Genomic DNA, 17,453 nt, shown 5'->3' with positions numbered 1-17,453 from the left:
GTAGATAGATAGATAGATAGATAGATAGATAGATAGATAGATAGACTATAGATAGGTAGATAGATAGATAGATAGATAAATAGTATTTTAAAGTGGTTCTAAAGGTTGAAGTTTTTTCACAATTATGCATTCTATGCATGAAGGTAAAAACTTTAAGTGTGCAGCCCCCCCCCCCCAATACTCACCTGAGCTTGATCCCGATCCAGCGATGTGCACAAGAGTAGAAGCTCTCCCGGGCCTCTCTCTCCTCATTGGCTGAGGTATAGCCAGTGAGGAGGAAGAAGCAGGGGTAGGACCAAGCCATACTCTGTGTGTACTGAGCCGTGCTCTGTGTAAGCTCTGGGGGCACTCAGCAGGGGGGAGGGCCAGGAACGCTGGCGGGGGGACCCCAGAAGGAGGACCTGGGCTGCTCTGTGCAAAACCATTACACAGAGCAGGTAAGTATAACATATTTGTTATTTATAAAAAATATGAACCTTTAAATAAACACTGACATTAAAGTAATTGTCATCTACAGAAATATCTTTTGTGTTTTCTAAGGAGACATTTGCTGTTCTTGGTCAGTCTATCAGATTTAATAAATGCCCCGTCTTCCCTTGTCACTGTATAAAATGACATAGTTTGGCCGTTGTGGGATGGAAGCCATCTCTGCTCATTAGAGCGATCTTTCCTGTCTCCCGGTGTACGGGGAGCATTTCCGCTGTACCACGCACCTTTGCTTTGTCATCCAAATCAAATACTACCTTTGCCAAATCCTTTAGTAGATGCTGCTAAAAATATCCCAAATTATTGCTTTTCAGGGATCAGTGGAGGAAGCGGCAGCTTGAAAAGTGAGTGGTTTCCCTCCATTACGGAGCTATTAAGCTATTTAAATGCCATAGTAAAAGCTGTGCCATCCAAAACTCCAAGGTCAGGCTAACCTGGGAGCCCGATGTGTGCACAGGCCTGGGGTCCTTATTAAAGGGGCACTACAATATAACTCACAGGCTGTTTTCCAGGGACTGCCACTGATAACTGTGATAAGGTGCAAAGATCCTATCACAGCTGAGGTCAGTCTATTTTAAATGGTTGAGTTTTCTTTTTCCCCTTCTACTTCTTGTACAATACAACATTACTTGTTTTTGGATATCTTGTCTTTTAAAAGATCAAAAAAACTAAATTTCAAGATGGACTGTGTGAAATAAAAGTAAGAACCCCCCAGTGCCCCCCCCCCCCCCCATGGAGAGTTTGTTTTTTTATTTCATAGTAGTTGTAAACCTCAGACATCAAATATGAACAAAGCATATCCCTCTATAGCAGTGGTCTCCAAACTGTGGCCCAGGGGCCAAATGCAGCCTTTGTTTGCTTTTATCCAGCCCATGGGGCATTATTCCATCCACTGACACTAACAATTGGGCGTGTATCTTCCCATTGACACCAACAATTCAGCATATGCCCTCTCACTGTCACCAATGAAGGGGCAAAATTCCTGCCAATAACATCAACAATGGGATACAATTCCTCCAAATGACACCAACAATGGGGCATATGCCCTCCCATTGATACCTTTGAAGGGACAAAACTCCTCCCAATGACACCAATGACGGGGCATATGCCCTCCCATTGATACCAATGAAGGGACAAAATTCCTCCCAATAACACCAACAGTGGGGCATGAATCCTCCCAATGACACCAACGATGGGGCATATGCCCTCCCATTGATACCAATGAAGGGACAAAACTCCTAATGACACCAATGATGGGGCATTTGCCCTCCCATTGATACCAATGAAGGGACAAAACTCCTCCCAATGACACCAACGATGGGGCATATGCCCTCCCATTGATACCAATGAAGGGACAAAACTCCTCCCAATGACACCAACGATGGGGCACAAATCCTCCCAATGACACCAACGATGGGACATATGCCCTTCCATTGATACCAATGAAGGGACAAAACTCCTCCTAATGACACCAATGATGGGGCATTATTCCTACCACTGACATCAATGATGGGATACTGTTTACTGCTACTGACACCAGGAAATGTTCTACTCCCACTGGCCTCAGTCCAGCCCCCCACAGTCTGAAAGACAGTCTACTAGACTTTTGTTTTCTATAGTGTGTACTTAAGAACACTAAGTGTCATTTCTGTCTGCTGCCTCCTTCTTCTGCTATCAGCATGAGGCACTTCTGAAAAGTTTTCCTGACACCAAGAGAAGAAAGGTGATGGGGGAGAAAGCTACACCAGATTGACGGCCTCAATTCTATTCCTGTGAGTTGTGTGGAGGGGGGGGGTATCCCTTCCCTCCAATCAGCTCTCAGAACTTTCCTCACTGAGCTCTGCAGTGTTTAATTTCAGCTCCCGCCCTTTTTTTTTCTGAACTCTCAGACAAGCTTTCATCTCTGTGTATCACCTGAGGCTAGTCACTTCACTGGGTATATGTAAGGGTTTACAACCACTTTAACCTTTTTCAAAGTCTTTGGGTCGGTCACATGAAATGTAGGGTTGAAAGGTCCTGAATAATGTGGAGAGCATCAGAGTATCTGCGAAGGACATCCTGGAGACACCTCCTTGGGGGCGGTTCCATGACACCCTGCGCTCACAGTATTTCCTCAGTCTTTTAGGATGAGTAACTGTGTCAATTAATTCAGAAGACTGGGGACAACTTATGGTGAAAAAGAGGTACTGCAGGGCAGACATCTTTAGACTGAAGAGGGGTATGGCAAACTGAGCTGAAGTTTTTAATTTTGACACCTATTGGAGTGTTATTTAATATACAAAAATAATTGCCAGGGTCGTGCTTACAAAGGGAACTCCAGGCAAGCAAGTGGTGCATTTTTATGCATTTGCATAGCGTTAAAAAACTGTATTCGTTTTTTTATTGTATGGATTTTTTCATTATTATCTTGGATAGTAACACTTTTGAAGTGCATCTCAAACATACTGCAAATGCCACAGGGGCATGTTGTACTTTTTTGCAGTGTGTTTGGAGCACTTTTACATTGACATCATTGGAAGTGTTTGGGAAGCAGCAAAGCCTGACAAATGACGCATGTTGGGTGAATTGCGACCAGGGGCGGACTGACCATTTGGAAACTCGAGCACTGCCTGAGGGCCCCGGGTCAGTAGGGGGCCCCATGAGATGCCCCTGGTACCTTTTTCATAGGCTTTTTTGAGTTTGGGCAAGGACACAGGGGCCCCATGATCCCCTATTGCCCGGGGGCCCCATGAGTTGTCAGTCCGCCCCAATTGCGACACAATGCAACATGATGTGATCCTAACGCAACCATGTGAACAGGGGCGGACTGACCATTTAGCCACTTGGGCGCTGCCCGAGGGCCCAGGGTCAGTAGGGAGCCCCATGAGATGCCCCTGGTACCTTTTATTGGCTTTTTCATAGGCTTTTTTGGGTGTGGGCGAGGACAGAGGGGCCCCATAATCCCCTATTGCGCGGGGGCCCCATGAATTGTCAGTCCTCCCCTGCATGTGAATAACACCAGGCTCTGAAATGCACACAATTTTGACAGGCGTTAGTGGAGCTTCAGAAATGCTTATGAAATGCCTGCTTTTGAAGCTAGTGTAAACTTAGCCTAATACAAAAATCCATACAATAGAAAACCAACACAGAGGGGGTGCTTGGCAAGCATTTTTAATGCAACGAGAACAACGCACCGTCAACGCCTGTTAATGCATTAGCTGCGTTAATTGGCACTCAAATTTCTTTGCACATCCAAATGAGCCCTAGAGTTCCCGTTGGACCTTCTGTACACTGTACAAAGCTATGGAGCTCAGGGTGGTCCTCCTTGAAATAAGTACTTCAGAAGCCTTTAAGGGGTTGAACTTTTTTTTTTTTTAATGCTCTAATTGCTTCAAGTTCAAAAGTCAATCATTAAAGGAGATGTGCGTTTACACATCAGACAGCCATAAATCCCCAATGAGTGTTTTTTGATGTGTAAATGGTGGCTAAACTGCACTTAGTCCCATTAGATATGGGAAGCCATAATGACTAGCTCCCAGGGAATGCTGAGACATGGTGTGGGACACCATGAAGGACACAGATCGGGAGCACCGAGGCTTCTGATCGGGAAGGGGGGTTGCACAGTAAATCATGCGTCAGACAAGAAAACATTCTTTTTCTTTATTAAACCCACACATTGTCTTGGAGCATTCATAATGACTTCATTACACACCAGGGGAACATGTCTAAGCAATAAAGCCAGGGACTTATGTAAAACGGAGCAATAATTTGACTTCTGCCTGCAGGGGAGAGAGAACGCAGCGTGCGGAGAAACTTCTTCTACCCCTCCAACAACAAACTCCGAAAACATCCCGAGATCCCGGAACAAGCTGCCTGTTGTGTTTACAGCTGTCTGGGCTGAAGAACAAGTGACCTCCGATTCCCGAACGGCAATGGCCAAATTGGCTTACTAGATATGACGTAGCTCAAAGCCTGGACAAGATTCTCTGACACCCAATGTGAGGATGCCAAAGTGTGCTAAAAAACAAAAGCCTACTACAGAACATTGGACGAATGATCATTCACATTTTCCCATGTCCTCAGCCCATGCTGAAAATGAGAATGCCTGAAATGGTACAAAAATTGTCGAGCGACGGAGGACAACTTATATAGCTACAGTCTATGTCTACTGCAGGGTTTCTCAACCAGGCTTCCTCTAGAGGTTGCTAGATTTCCTTGAGCAAGGAGCACTTTTTGCCTCTTAGATAAGTTCTCACTGACACTTTTGATCTTTTTAGCTATCTGTAAGAGGGCACTTCTTTCCAAAAGCCCCAAAAAATGGAGTATGCTTTCAAATGACCACCAATTTAAGCCATATTCTTCCCACTGACCACCCATGGTAGGAGCATTCTTCCCACTGACCACCAATGTAAGAAACATTCTTCCCACTGACTGCCAATGAAAGGAACATTCTTCCCACTGATCACCAATGTAAGGGACATTCTTCCCATAAATCGCCAATGTAAGGAGCATTCTTCCCACTGACCACCAATATAATGAACATTTGTCCCACTGACCACCAATATAATGAACATTCGTCCCACTGACTGCCAATTTAAGGAGAATTCTTCCCACTGATCACCTATATAAGGAGCATTCTCCCTAATGACCACCAATATAGGAGGCATTCTTCCCACTGACTACCAATGAAAGGAGCATTCTTACCAATGACCACCAATGTAAGGGACATTCTTCCCACTGACTACCAATGTAAGGAGCATTCTTCCCACTGACCACCAATATAATGAACATTCATCCCACTGACCACCAATTCAATGAACATTCGTCCCACTGACTGCCAATTTAAGGAGCATTCTTCCCACTGATCACCTATATAAGGAGCATTCTCCCCAATGACCACCAATATAGGGGGCATTCTTCCCACTGACCACCAATGTAAGGGACATTCTTCCCACTGACTGCCAATGTAAGAAACATTCTTCCCAATGACTACCAATGTAAGGAGCATTCTTCCCACTGATCTCTAATGTAAGAAACATTCTTCCCACTAACCGCCAATTTAAGGAGCATTCTTCCTACTGATTACCTATATAAGGAACATTCTTCCCACTGACTACCAATGTAAGGGGGAATTCTTACGACTGACCACCAGTGTAGGGGGCATTCTTCTCACTGACCACCAATGTAAGGAGCATTCTTCCCACTGACCACCAATATAAGGAACATTCGTCCCACTAACCGCCAATTTAAGGGGTAATTGTTACGACTGACCACCAGTGTAGGAGGCATTCTTCTCACTGACCACCAATGTAAGCAGCATTCTTCCCACTGACCACCAATGTAAAGGACACTCTTCACAATGACCACCAATTTAAGGAACATTCTAGCTGTAGATAAAGTAATCTTTAGCAGAGGTTTCCTGAGACCCGAAAGTTTTTTCAAGGGTTCCTCTGTGTTGAAATTGTTGAGAAAGCCTTGTCTACTCTATGGACATACTTTCTTTCTGATCATGCTCAGACTTGCTCATTAATTTTTTTATGGGACGAATACTGTGCTAATTAAATAATAATCGGACATTATACTAGTTATTGAGAACAATTTTCCAATATGTCCTATCAGACATTTTCGTCTGAACAGTCCATATTGGCTCTCGAAAGCAGTGTACTAATGAACAGAACATCCAAATATGGACATCTTCATCCAATGTTCTAATAGTGCATACTAGTCCTAATGCAAGTCATACATGTGTAGACTTCTAAAGGATTAAAACATCGACGCTAAACAGAAATCTCACCTGCCAGCAATTGCATTCAGTTAGGCCAGGGCTGTCAGAATACCTGAATAAAGACTGCATCTGATTGGCTGAAGTCGTTGTTTTATTTTTAATCAAAATTTGTCAAGTCAATTCTGTTCTCATCTGTCTGCTGCTCACAGGTCTGGATCTAGAAAGGACTAGGTATTTGGTACTACTCCTGTTTTAGCCCAGGTGGACTCAGTCTCCTACATTCCGGCTTATCTCTCAGACCACTCCCCCCTAGCATTGGTTCTGGGGGTGGGGGGGTGGAAAGACCCTGGTTGCTGGAAGCTAGCCCCGTGCTGGATACAGGACCCCAAGGTACAGGAAGTTGTGTCTTCAAATCTTTCCAGTTACTGGGATGATAATGAGTCTTCTGCTTCATTTTCAATGGTGTGGGAGGCTTTTAAGGCCATGTCTCGAGGTGAATATATTTCTGCCATAGAACGTCACTCAGAGATCATATTTCTCTCACCGGCCAGCTGGAGGGGGCAGAAATGGAGGTAGCTGCTGCCTATGCGGCGCGCGCTCCGCCGACACTTTCTCTGGTAACAGGCTAGACAGGAACTGCAGATCCATTTGACTCATTCCGACCTTAAAAATTTTGCTGGCAAGCTCTTTGAGTTGGGGATAAGAATGGAAAACGTCTGGCAAATCTAGTGGCAGACCCATGTTACCAAACAGTGGTTCCAGAACTGATTATGTCAACAGGCCTTAGTACCATGGTTCCCTCAGAGATCCGATTGGAACAACTATTTTAGCTCCCTGTACACTGACTCAGGGGTAGCCCTAGACGATGCCTTTAATGATTTGTTGACCTCACTTTCTTTACCAAAAGTTTTGCATGAGGAGGTGGAGAGTTTGGAGGCTCCGATATCCCCCCTGGAAATAGAAACTGCCATCTTTTCCTTTCCTAACAACAAATCTCCAGGCCCAGATGGTTTCCCTGGGGAGTGGTACAAGGAGCTTGACTCCCTTATAGCACCTATACTACAACAGTTGTTCTTGGCCTGTCTGGAATCAAGATGACCTGCCACCATCCATGTATCAGGCATTGTCCTGATTCCCAGCCCAGGCAAAGATCCACATCATTGTGCCTCCTACAGGCCTATATCCCTATTAAATTATGACCTCAAAATATTGACCAGGGTTTTGGCAGTCGTCCTTATGAAGGTTCTTCCCTTTTTAATTAATATTGACCAAACCAGGTTTATGCAGGGTGAATCAACCGACATCAACTTGAGAAGGGTATGTACCCACCTGCAGCTCCCTTTTGAGGATTATACCACCAGAATACTGGTAGCCTTGGATATTGAGAAGCCCTTTGATTCGGTCTCCCGGAGGTACATGGGTGAGGTACTGAACTACTTTGGCTTTGGCCCAGTATTCCAGAAATGGATTTGGCTGCTTTAAGGTTCTCTGTTGTGAGGATCAGACTGGTGGGGGAGCTTTCCCCTTGCTTTCAGATCCAAGGCAGGACACGGCAGGGGTGCCCTCTCGCCCCTGCACTGTTCACGCTTGCCATGAAACCACTTGCTGAGAGGCTCTGTCAGTCTGACAAAGTGATGGATATATGTGTAGCTAATATCACTGAATAATTGGCATTATATGTGGATGACCTAGTACTATTTTTGCAAGATGCAGTCCCATCATTGCAGGAGGCTTTCTCCACCTTTGCCACTTATTCTGGGCTCCACACTAACAGGGACAAATCGCTAATTTTGCTGACCCAGACCTCCCCCTACAGTGGACTACCTCCATGAAGCATTTGGGCATTATTTCCCCTGACGTGCAAGACATTTGCCGATTAAATTTAGAACCAGCTGTGCAGACCATTAGGCAGAGGCTAAGGGCCTGGGATAATCTCCCCTTCACCATAATCGGGTGTATAAATCTAGTCAAAATGAAAGTATTGCCTGTGTTACTATATGCCTTGTGGCATTCTCCGATCTGGATCCTCAAAACATTTTTTGGTCATCTCCACTCTCTAATAAGTTCATTTATTTGGAGAGCTTGCCCCTTGAGATTTGGTAAAAAAAATACTTTGTTGGCCTTGGACGCAAGGAGACCTGGCGTATCCAAATCTGTACAAATATTTCTTGGTGGCCTTACTCACTCATGCACATAATTGGGTCAGCACTAACGACACTAATGCATCAGTGGTCCTCGAAGCCTCTTTCCTTGGCTCACACAAAGCTCTTATCGTGGTCCTAGACTCCCATTTCATCGCCTCACAGTCTTCATGAAGGCTGTAATCTGGGTCTAGAAACTTGTCGTCCCTCCGGCCCCTCTGGCCTCCACCTCCTGGTTGCCATATACTTCCCTATGGTTCAACCCGCAACTCTCTGCATCCCAGACCCCTCTCTTTGGGCCTTTAGGGGGATTAAATATTTGACAGATATCTGTGACAGAGGTAATATTATCACCTTTGATAAATTGAAACAACTCCATGTCCTCCAAAATTCTTTGCTTTTATGATTCCTGCAACTGCGCCATGCCTACTCTTCGCAATTTGAGGCTGACACACTCCATATACTTCCTGACGATATGGAGACCCTACTATGGGCTGATGACCTAACTAAACCTCTATCCGCAGTCTATAAAGCTATTCTGCCCTCCATCTATACTGGTTTTGAGTCCCTTCAACAGAGGTGGTGGGCGGAGGTGCCGAAGCAGGATGGGGAAGATTGGGAAGACATTTGGGAATACCCCTTTTCCCACCTGGTAGCTACAAGCTAATTCAGTTCAAAATACTTAATATGGCATACTTCACCACGCAGTGCCTCCATAGAATTTACCATACCATAAAGCCAAACTGTTGAAGGTGTGGAGACTCCCCTGTGAACTTCTTCCAGATTTTTTTGGTCCTGCCCCCTTATTCAAACATTTTGAACGGATGCTTCATTTGCTTGGTCACCACAATTTCTGTCCCCTCAACGGTATCAGTTTGCCTACTGTGTCTGGTCGACCAGCTGGCTTTCTCTAGGGCTTCCAAAATATTACTAAGTTTACTCCTTTTTATTCTAGGAAGGCCACTGTGTTGACCTGCAAAATCTGATAGCCCTCCCACCTTAAACCATTGGGAGAAGCAGGTCAACGCAGTAATTCCCCAATATAAAATGACATACCCCTCCCGAGGTTGCCCAAATAAATTTCATAAACTTTGGGATATCTGGTTGGAATATTCCTCTACTGCCAATGCTGAAGAGCGGCGTGTCGTTTTTGCTTAATCTCATGCTCAACCCTACATAAATATCCCTACATGGTGGGAGATTGGTGAAGGGTTGTTGTCTGGGGTCTCCATTATATGTCCCCTTCCTGCCTTACCCAGGGGCGGACTGACCATTTGAGCACTCGGGCACTGCACGAGGGCCCGGGGTCAGTAGGGGGCCCCATGAGATGCCGCTGGTACCTTTTTATAGGCTTTTTTGGGTGTGGGCGAGGACACGGGGGCCCCATGATCCCCTATTGCCCAGGGGCCCCATGAGTTGTCAGTCCGCCCCTGGCCATACCCAACCCCTTTGTGGGAGGAAGTAGTGGGGCACTTATTCTCCGTACTCTTTGTGATCTTAGATTGTAAGCTCCCAGGAGCAGGGCCCTCATAACCCTCTTGTATTGAACTGTATTGTTGCTGTATTGTCTCCCTTTATATTGTAAAGCGCTGAGCAAACTGTTGGTGCTATATAAGTCCTGTATAATAATAATAATATAAATCCTGTATAATAATAATAATAATAATATGGTCCAATATACTCATTAGGTACCTGATCTCTCTAAGGGTATTTCTTGAATATTTCCAAATTTCTGTTTCTGATTGTTTCCAATCCCACCGAGTATACTCCTGCCATCAACACTGAGGATTGTTCGGGTTGGTCTGGACTACGGGGGTTAATGTGATTGTCTGTTTTTTTTGTTTGAGCCGGGGAATGCCCAGAGGCTACGTTTTGTAACTTTTATTTCATAAAACAATAAAAAACAAGATGGCGGTAGGGATGGATAAGGCTAAAGGACCTTTAAACCTACTAGATGAATAAACAATTCAATACAAGCTTTCATACATAAATGAATGCAGAGCAGCACCTGAACTGTCACAATGGTGGCTCAGTCCTGCAGATTACACAGGGAGAATGCAGCTCTCACTGTGTAATCATCAGAATTCTGTGACATTCAGGAGCTGTGCTCTGTTTATTAGGAGTGTACAGAGCTCCAAATACAGAGTCGGCGGTTGTCACATTGGAGTGCCGTTGGTTACACTGGGAGAACCCCGATATTCCTGTGTAATCTGCAGGACCAAGCTGTCAGTTTGACAATATCATTATCACACATGTATCTGATAAAGATGTGAGGAGGTCCTGTCTATGGGGCCTGATGGATTATTATTTTATGTCTCTTCTATTTTGCTTTATGTCTGTTATTTTAGAACTTTTGTGAATTTTATTTATTTATTTATTTTTTAAATAAAGTGGTGCCAAAGGTGGTGCATGAGGCCAGTGCAGGCTCTCTTTTTGTGATTTTAGATGGATACCAATATTAAATGACAAAAGCATTTCTAGAGCAGCAATGTAGATCTATTTTTTAAACAAAAGCCAAGTTGTCCCTTAAAGTGTTACTAAACCTCAGACTCTGCATCCACTACATCTGCTCTCCCTGGACCCTGCATTCACTATATCTGCTCTCCCCGGACCCTGCATCCACTACATCTGTTCTCCCTGGACCCTGCATTCACTATATCTTGTCTCCCCGGACCCTGCATTCACTATATCTTTTCTCCCCGGACCCTGCATTCACTATATCCACTCTCCCCGGACCCTGCATTCACTATATCTGATCTCCCCGGACCCTGCATTCATTATATCTGCTCTCCCCGGACCCTGCATTCAGTACATCTGCTCTCCCTGGACCCTGCATTCACTATATCTGGTCTCCCCGGACCCTGCATTCACTATATCTGCTCTCCCTGGACCCTGCATTCACTATATCCGGTCTCCCTGGACCCTGAATTCACTATATCCGGTCTCCCCGGACCCTGCATTCACTATATCCGCTCTCCCAGGACCCTGCATTCACTATATACGGTCTCCTCGGACCCTGTATTCACTGCATCTGCTCTACCTAAACCCTGCATTCACTATATCCACTCTCCCCGGACCCTGCATTCACTATATCTGGTCTCCCACAGTACACAGAACATGGAAATACAATTATATTAGTAAATATAAATGGTTAAATAACTTTTCTCATCAGCAGTATATAGCAGTCTTGTGATCTCTTTCAGTGTCCAGCAGAGCACTGGTTAGCGCTGGTTAAAGTTTTCATTCTGTTCTGACTGTCCTAGGAGGCTGCATAACCCCCGACCCTCTGTCTGGACAGTGCTGATTGTCCCTGTGTTGATCACATGCAAAAATAAAACTCTCGAAAAATACACCGAACTAAGCATGTGCAACTTGCCACCAAGGCCCTTTTCTATCAGCAGATGGATTGGAGACAGTAGAAGAAGGGGAGGATGAGAGAAGACAGGATCAAACAGCTGACTAACACAATGCAGAGGATTAACCCTATAACAAGCATGCTTTACTGCAAATACAGACTGATTTTATTGTTTTGGTTTAGTAAAACTTTAATGATGACTCTATCCAAGCTATATTAACAGACTCACTAGAATGATAGATCAGATTTACTCAGCCTTTATAACATGGGGAAACTCTGGAAATAACTCTCAGATCTCAGGGAACCCAATGCTCATAATTATTATATCTAAAGCATGTGGTACATTAGCATGACCAGTAAGCTGCGATATAATAATAAATAATAGAATAAATAATCTGGTAAACCTAGTGTATTTAACTCCCGGGGCTGCTCTATATGACACAATTATTTCCAGCAATAATAATGGATTAAAAAGAATAATAATCGACACTTAATGATAGCAGATATTGATATTTTTTACTGTTACTTTGGTGGTCAGTGTAGAGATGCCTGCCTGATGGTCAATATCAACGTGCACCCTTACATTTGTGACCAGTGTTCAAAGAGCCAACTTATATTGGTGGTCAGTGAAATCCTCCTTTACATGACTATTAGTGCAAGAAGGACCCCCTCACATTGCTGTTCATTGAGAAGAATGCTCCTTACATTGGTGATCAGTGAGAAGAATGCTCCTTACATTGGTGATCATTGGGAAGAATGTTCCTTACATTGGTGATCAGTGAGAAGAATGCTCCTTACATTGGTGATCAGTGAGAAGAATGCTCCTTACATTGGTGATCAGTGAGAAGAATGCTCCTTACATTGGTGATCAGTGAGAAGAATGCTCCTTACATTGGTGATCATTGGGAAGAATGTTCCTTACATTGGTGGTCATTGGGAAGAATGCCCCTTACATTAGTGGTCATAAGGATGAATGCCCCTTACATTGGTGGTCTGTGGGAAGAAATCTCCTAATATTGTTGGTCTGATCAGTGGGAATGACCCTTACATCTGTGGTCATTAGGAAGATTGTCCCTTACATTGGAGGTCATTGGGAAGAGTGCTCCTTATATTGGTGGTCATTGGGAAGAGTGCTCCTTACATTGGTGGTCATTGGGAAGAATGCTTCCTACATGTTGATCAATGGAAAAAATGCTCCATATATTGGTGGATATTGGTGATCATTGGGAAGAATGTTCCTTACATTGATGGTCATTGGGAAGAATGCCCCTTACAATGGTAGTCATAAGGATGAATGCCCCTTATATTGTTGGTCTGTGGGAATAATGTCTCCTACATTAGTGCTCATTAGGATGAATGCCCCTTATATTGGTAATCTGTGTGAAGAAATCTCCCGATATTGTTGGTCTGATCAGTGGGAATGTCCCTTACATCTGTGGTCATTGGGAAGAATGTCCCTTACATTGGTGGTCTGTGGAAAGAGTGTTCATTATATTGGTGGTCATTGGAGAGAATGCTCCTTACATAGTGATCAATGGAAATAATGCTCCATATATTGGTGGACATTGGGAAGATTGTTCCATATATCAGCTTTCATTGATACCTGGAACAATCACTGGTGTCAGTGGTTGCTTAACTGAGAGTCAAAAATTCCCCAAGGAACCCCTAGCAACCTCTGGAAGAATCCTAGTGTTCCACAAAACCTTGGTTGAGAAAGGCTGGGATAGACTAATAGAAGGTTTGAAATATGAGCTAGTGCTCCCTCCCGTGCTGGTCACATAGATGCCTAGGCATCTGGTCACATGATATCAAGTAGAGCATCAGCCACTCTAAATTTCACCTTCCTTTCAGCAAAGGTCACACAACCAAATGCCTAGGCTTTTCATTATGTGAGTAGCAGTAGAAAGAGAGAAAAGTATTTCAACTCACACGGACACACTTAAGTGGGCCAATAAACTGAGAAATGTCAAACATCACTGTATCACCATAAAATGTGCAAGTGGCAAGTTATAGTTTTTCTTTTGGTGAAATAAAACTTTTCGAAGTTTGCCAAACTTGGTGACTCTGACTCATCCTTAAACACATCACACTGGGCACCTCTGCCATTCGGTTCACCAACGGGGTCTTGACCTGCTCTCATCCTACACATGGAATGGTAGAAAGTTGAGTTGTCACCAGAGGTAGGATTACTATTGAGTTGTCACCAGTGACAGGATTGCTAGTGTGCCACTGGCCGACATCTGCTGTAAATGCACAAGATTAAATATATCATGACATCTTCATTCATCTTGTGGTGACATTTCTCACCTCAATATCATTTTATGTGCCGCAGATATCTCATGTCATCGCTGGCTCTTCTAGCCCTTAATTATGATAACATGAAAGCACGATAACAAGCACTGCAAAAAGAGTTTGAATTATTCTAGCTCAGGGCTACATCGAACTCCCTAATAAATAATGTTGAGTTCTACCTTGCTGCTAATTAACACCATCGACCTGCAACTTGGCTCGTTTCCTAATCCTCATTGTTGACACCTCTCAGGGGTGGTGATGACATGTGCTTACCTTGCTGAAGGATCTTTCCAAAGTACTTGTTGTGACCGGTGCAGTTCCACCGCCGTGACCTGAACTGGTACTGACACTCGCGCACTCCCATCTTGGCGCCCTTAGCCACCTCGTTGACGATCTCCGGCTCAGTCTGGCAGAGCTCCGCCTGCTTACCCGCTAGGCGCTTGGTTTTGCGACATATGCTATTGGGGTCCATCACCAGGGGGCTTCCAACTGCCCTGCCAAATCCGTAAAAGAAAGACAAAAAATGAGATGCGTGCTGATCGTGCCATAGTAGTGCCCATGTAGGGCAAAGCAACAAGTTGAAACTAAACTCTAGGCACATATAAAAGACACAGATTATTTCAGGTTGTGCTACGATTTACTTATATGTCCTGAACCCGTCTGCGTTACGGGAGAACATGCTTAAAGACTTGCGCGGACTGCGATCCGTATTTGTTTATGACTTGTTATGCCTTTCATATCTCAATAAAAATTTCTTGGAAAAAAAAAAAAAATAAAAGACACAGATTAATGCAACTCTGTAATCATGAACACAGCTCTAAAAGTTTTTAAAATACCAGCAGTGCAAGTACCTGAATGTGACCCGATATCAGCCTCTTGCAGTCCCTGTGCAGCAGGGTGTGTGTGAGAAGCAGCACAAAGAGCCAATCGGATCAAGTGCTGACAAGAAGATTGCTGATAGGAGGAGAGCACAGAGTGACAGAAAGATGAGCTCATCACTGCATGGCTTCTTCTTTTACTGTCTTTTCAAAGATTGGGGGTGGGTCCAAAATGACCTAGGCTTAGATGAATAGCTGGACATCAGACTGAGGATATCTAGAGGCAGGGCAATGGATAAGGGGGTAACACCTTTCTCAGTGGTGTATTCAGGTCTTGTGCTGCCCTAGGCAATACAAAAATTGTGCCCCCCCCCACCCCCATGAGAGATCGAGAGAGTTCATTAAGTGTGTGTATGTATATGATTATCTCTCTCTCTCTCCTTCTCTCTCTCCCTCTCCTTCTCTCTCTCCCTCTCCTTCTCTCCCCCTCTCTCTCCCTCTCCTTCTCTCCCCCCGTCTCCTTCTCTCTCTCCTTCTCTCCCCCTCTCTCTCCCTCTCCTTCTCTCCCCCCATCTCCTTCTCTCTCTCCCTCTCCTTCTCTCCCCCTTTCTCTCCCTCTCCTTCTGTCCCCCCGTCTCCTTCTCTCTCTCCATCTCCTTGTCTTTCTCCTTCTCTCCCCCCTCTCTCTCTCACTCCCTCTCTCTCTCTTTCCCTCTCCTTCTCTCTCCCTCTCCATCTCCTTCTCTTTCTCCTTCTCTCTCCCTCTCTTTCTCTCCCTCTCCCTCTCTCCTTCTCCCTCCCTCTCTCTCTCCTTCTTCCACCCTCTCTCTCTATTCCCCCCATTCCTCCTAGAAAATACCCCCCCCCCAAATCCTCATTACACTTCCTATAAAAACTGGAGAGGAAAGAGCCGGGGGGAGGTGAGTTGTGTTGTGTTCTCTGGGCTCTCCCTCCTGTCATCCCTCCAGCACATGAGACAGGATCACAGATAGATCGTATGGGACTGTATATACACAGTATAATTACCACCCCCTACCTCCTCCAAGGGCTGCTCATCCTGGGGCAGCAGGAAATGTGGGTAGGGGTTGGTAATCATACTGTGTGTATACAGTCCCATACGATCTATCAGTGATCCTGTCTCATGTGCTGGATGGACAACAGGAGGGAGAGCCCAGAGAAAACAACACAGCTCACCTCCTCCTGACTCTTTCCTCTCCACCACTTCTCCTCTCCCTGCTCCAGGCTGTCCCCTGGTCCTGGCTCTGAGTGCGGGTGGGGAAAGGAGCTCAGCAGCCACTCTGGAAAACCAGGGAACCCCCTCCATCCGGTCAGGTCTGTCTCTCCCTCCAGCAGCAGAAAGCCGGCAGGAGGGAGAGGGGGAGAAACCGGCTTTTAGCTGCTGGAGGGAGAGATACACAGTGCATCGCTCTGCAACTGCCCTCCCCCACCACACCAATCCTCTTGCTGTTCAGGCAACCTACAGGAGAACCAGTGGTACCCCTCAGATGGTGGCCCTGCATAACTCAGTCCGTCGCTGATCTCCAGGTCCCTTCTTCCGGGGAGCGGTGCTGCCCCCCTAAAAATTGCCACCCTAGGCAAATGCCTTGTTTGTCTTGTGGTAAATACATTGCTGACCAGTCCTGCTGTACGGGGCCCAGACAACTGGGAGAATTAGATGTGGGCAGGGAGGGTAATCGGCATGGCAGGGGGGCTTTTAATGGATCATATATATATGATTGTGATATATTAACTTGACCACCGGTATCTCCAGCTCCCACCCTTCTATCTTGTTCCTGGTAACATTTTTACATGGACCATCTTTTTTTTTCGTCATCTCCAGAGCTTGAGTCATGCCAGGAGCTTCCCAAACCATCTGCCGCCCTGTAATATGCGTTTGGATTTTCATTCTCCTGAATTGAACTTCCATTTTTCAGAATTACGGAGGTTCCACGATTTTTTAAAAAGTTTGCCCAAACTACAGCCGATCAAATTCTTCACAAGTTGGCCCATCCTTACTCTTGGCAAGTCTCCTCTATAGGCAGTTAGCAATCATTATGGTAAAGCTATTTTACCTTTTAAAAAAAAAAAAGGAATCTAAACTTTTTTTTTATTGTATCTTTTGGAATGTTCTTTACAAGCTGGCCAGTGTTTTACTATCGTGCACGCTGCCAAAGGACCTCCGATCTCTGCGGCCGGAGGAACAGCGATCCCCGCTGTCTCTTCTCCTCCTCGCCCCGACACCCCGCCCCGCCTCTCCTCTGTGAACGGAGGAAAGCACAACAAACCAGACAGAGCGCTGTATTATTTGGGAGCAGTGCAATAATATTAGCGGAATATATCAACACAAAGCAATATTTTCCCTGTCCCAACGGTCCAGCCATTGTTTTCTCCATGTGACCGCATCAGATCATTTGAGCCGTGTTACAACTGCATTTTGTTTTAAATGGGTTTTGGCTTATGATGATGAATCATTGAGATCTATTTGCTTAGAGAGATGATCTCCTAAATTAGATCATTCTAAACATTTCTTGTCTGTGCTTGGTGTAGAGGGTATGTCTGGGCAAAACGAAAAAAAAACACACATCCAGTCCATCTCTACAACACATTGCACATTTCAAGTACAGAAAACACCTGATCTGCCAGAAATCCAGAGAGCT

General features: G+C 45.0%; 1 protein-coding gene across 1 annotated transcript in view; it reads right to left on the bottom strand.

The window, feature by feature from the left end:
• The window catches only part of WNT6 (Wnt family member 6), a 197,581-nt gene that overhangs the window by 46,713 nt on the left and 133,415 nt on the right, over window positions 1-17,453 (bottom strand). The window contains exon 2 of the mRNA XM_089683575.1: window positions 14,252-14,472. Within this exon, the coding sequence (XP_089539701.1) occupies window positions 14,252-14,472 (221 nt within the window). The remainder of the gene's footprint in view (window positions 1-14,251; window positions 14,473-17,453) is intronic.

Source organism: Staurois parvus, unplaced genomic scaffold (genome assembly GCF_062004578.1).
Source record: "Staurois parvus isolate SC_StPar_1 unplaced genomic scaffold, SC_StPar_1.0 ptg000315l, whole genome shotgun sequence".
Classification (NCBI taxonomy): Eukaryota; Metazoa; Chordata; class Amphibia; order Anura; family Ranidae; genus Staurois; species Staurois parvus.
This window is presented reverse-complemented; position numbering and strand designations above follow the sequence as displayed.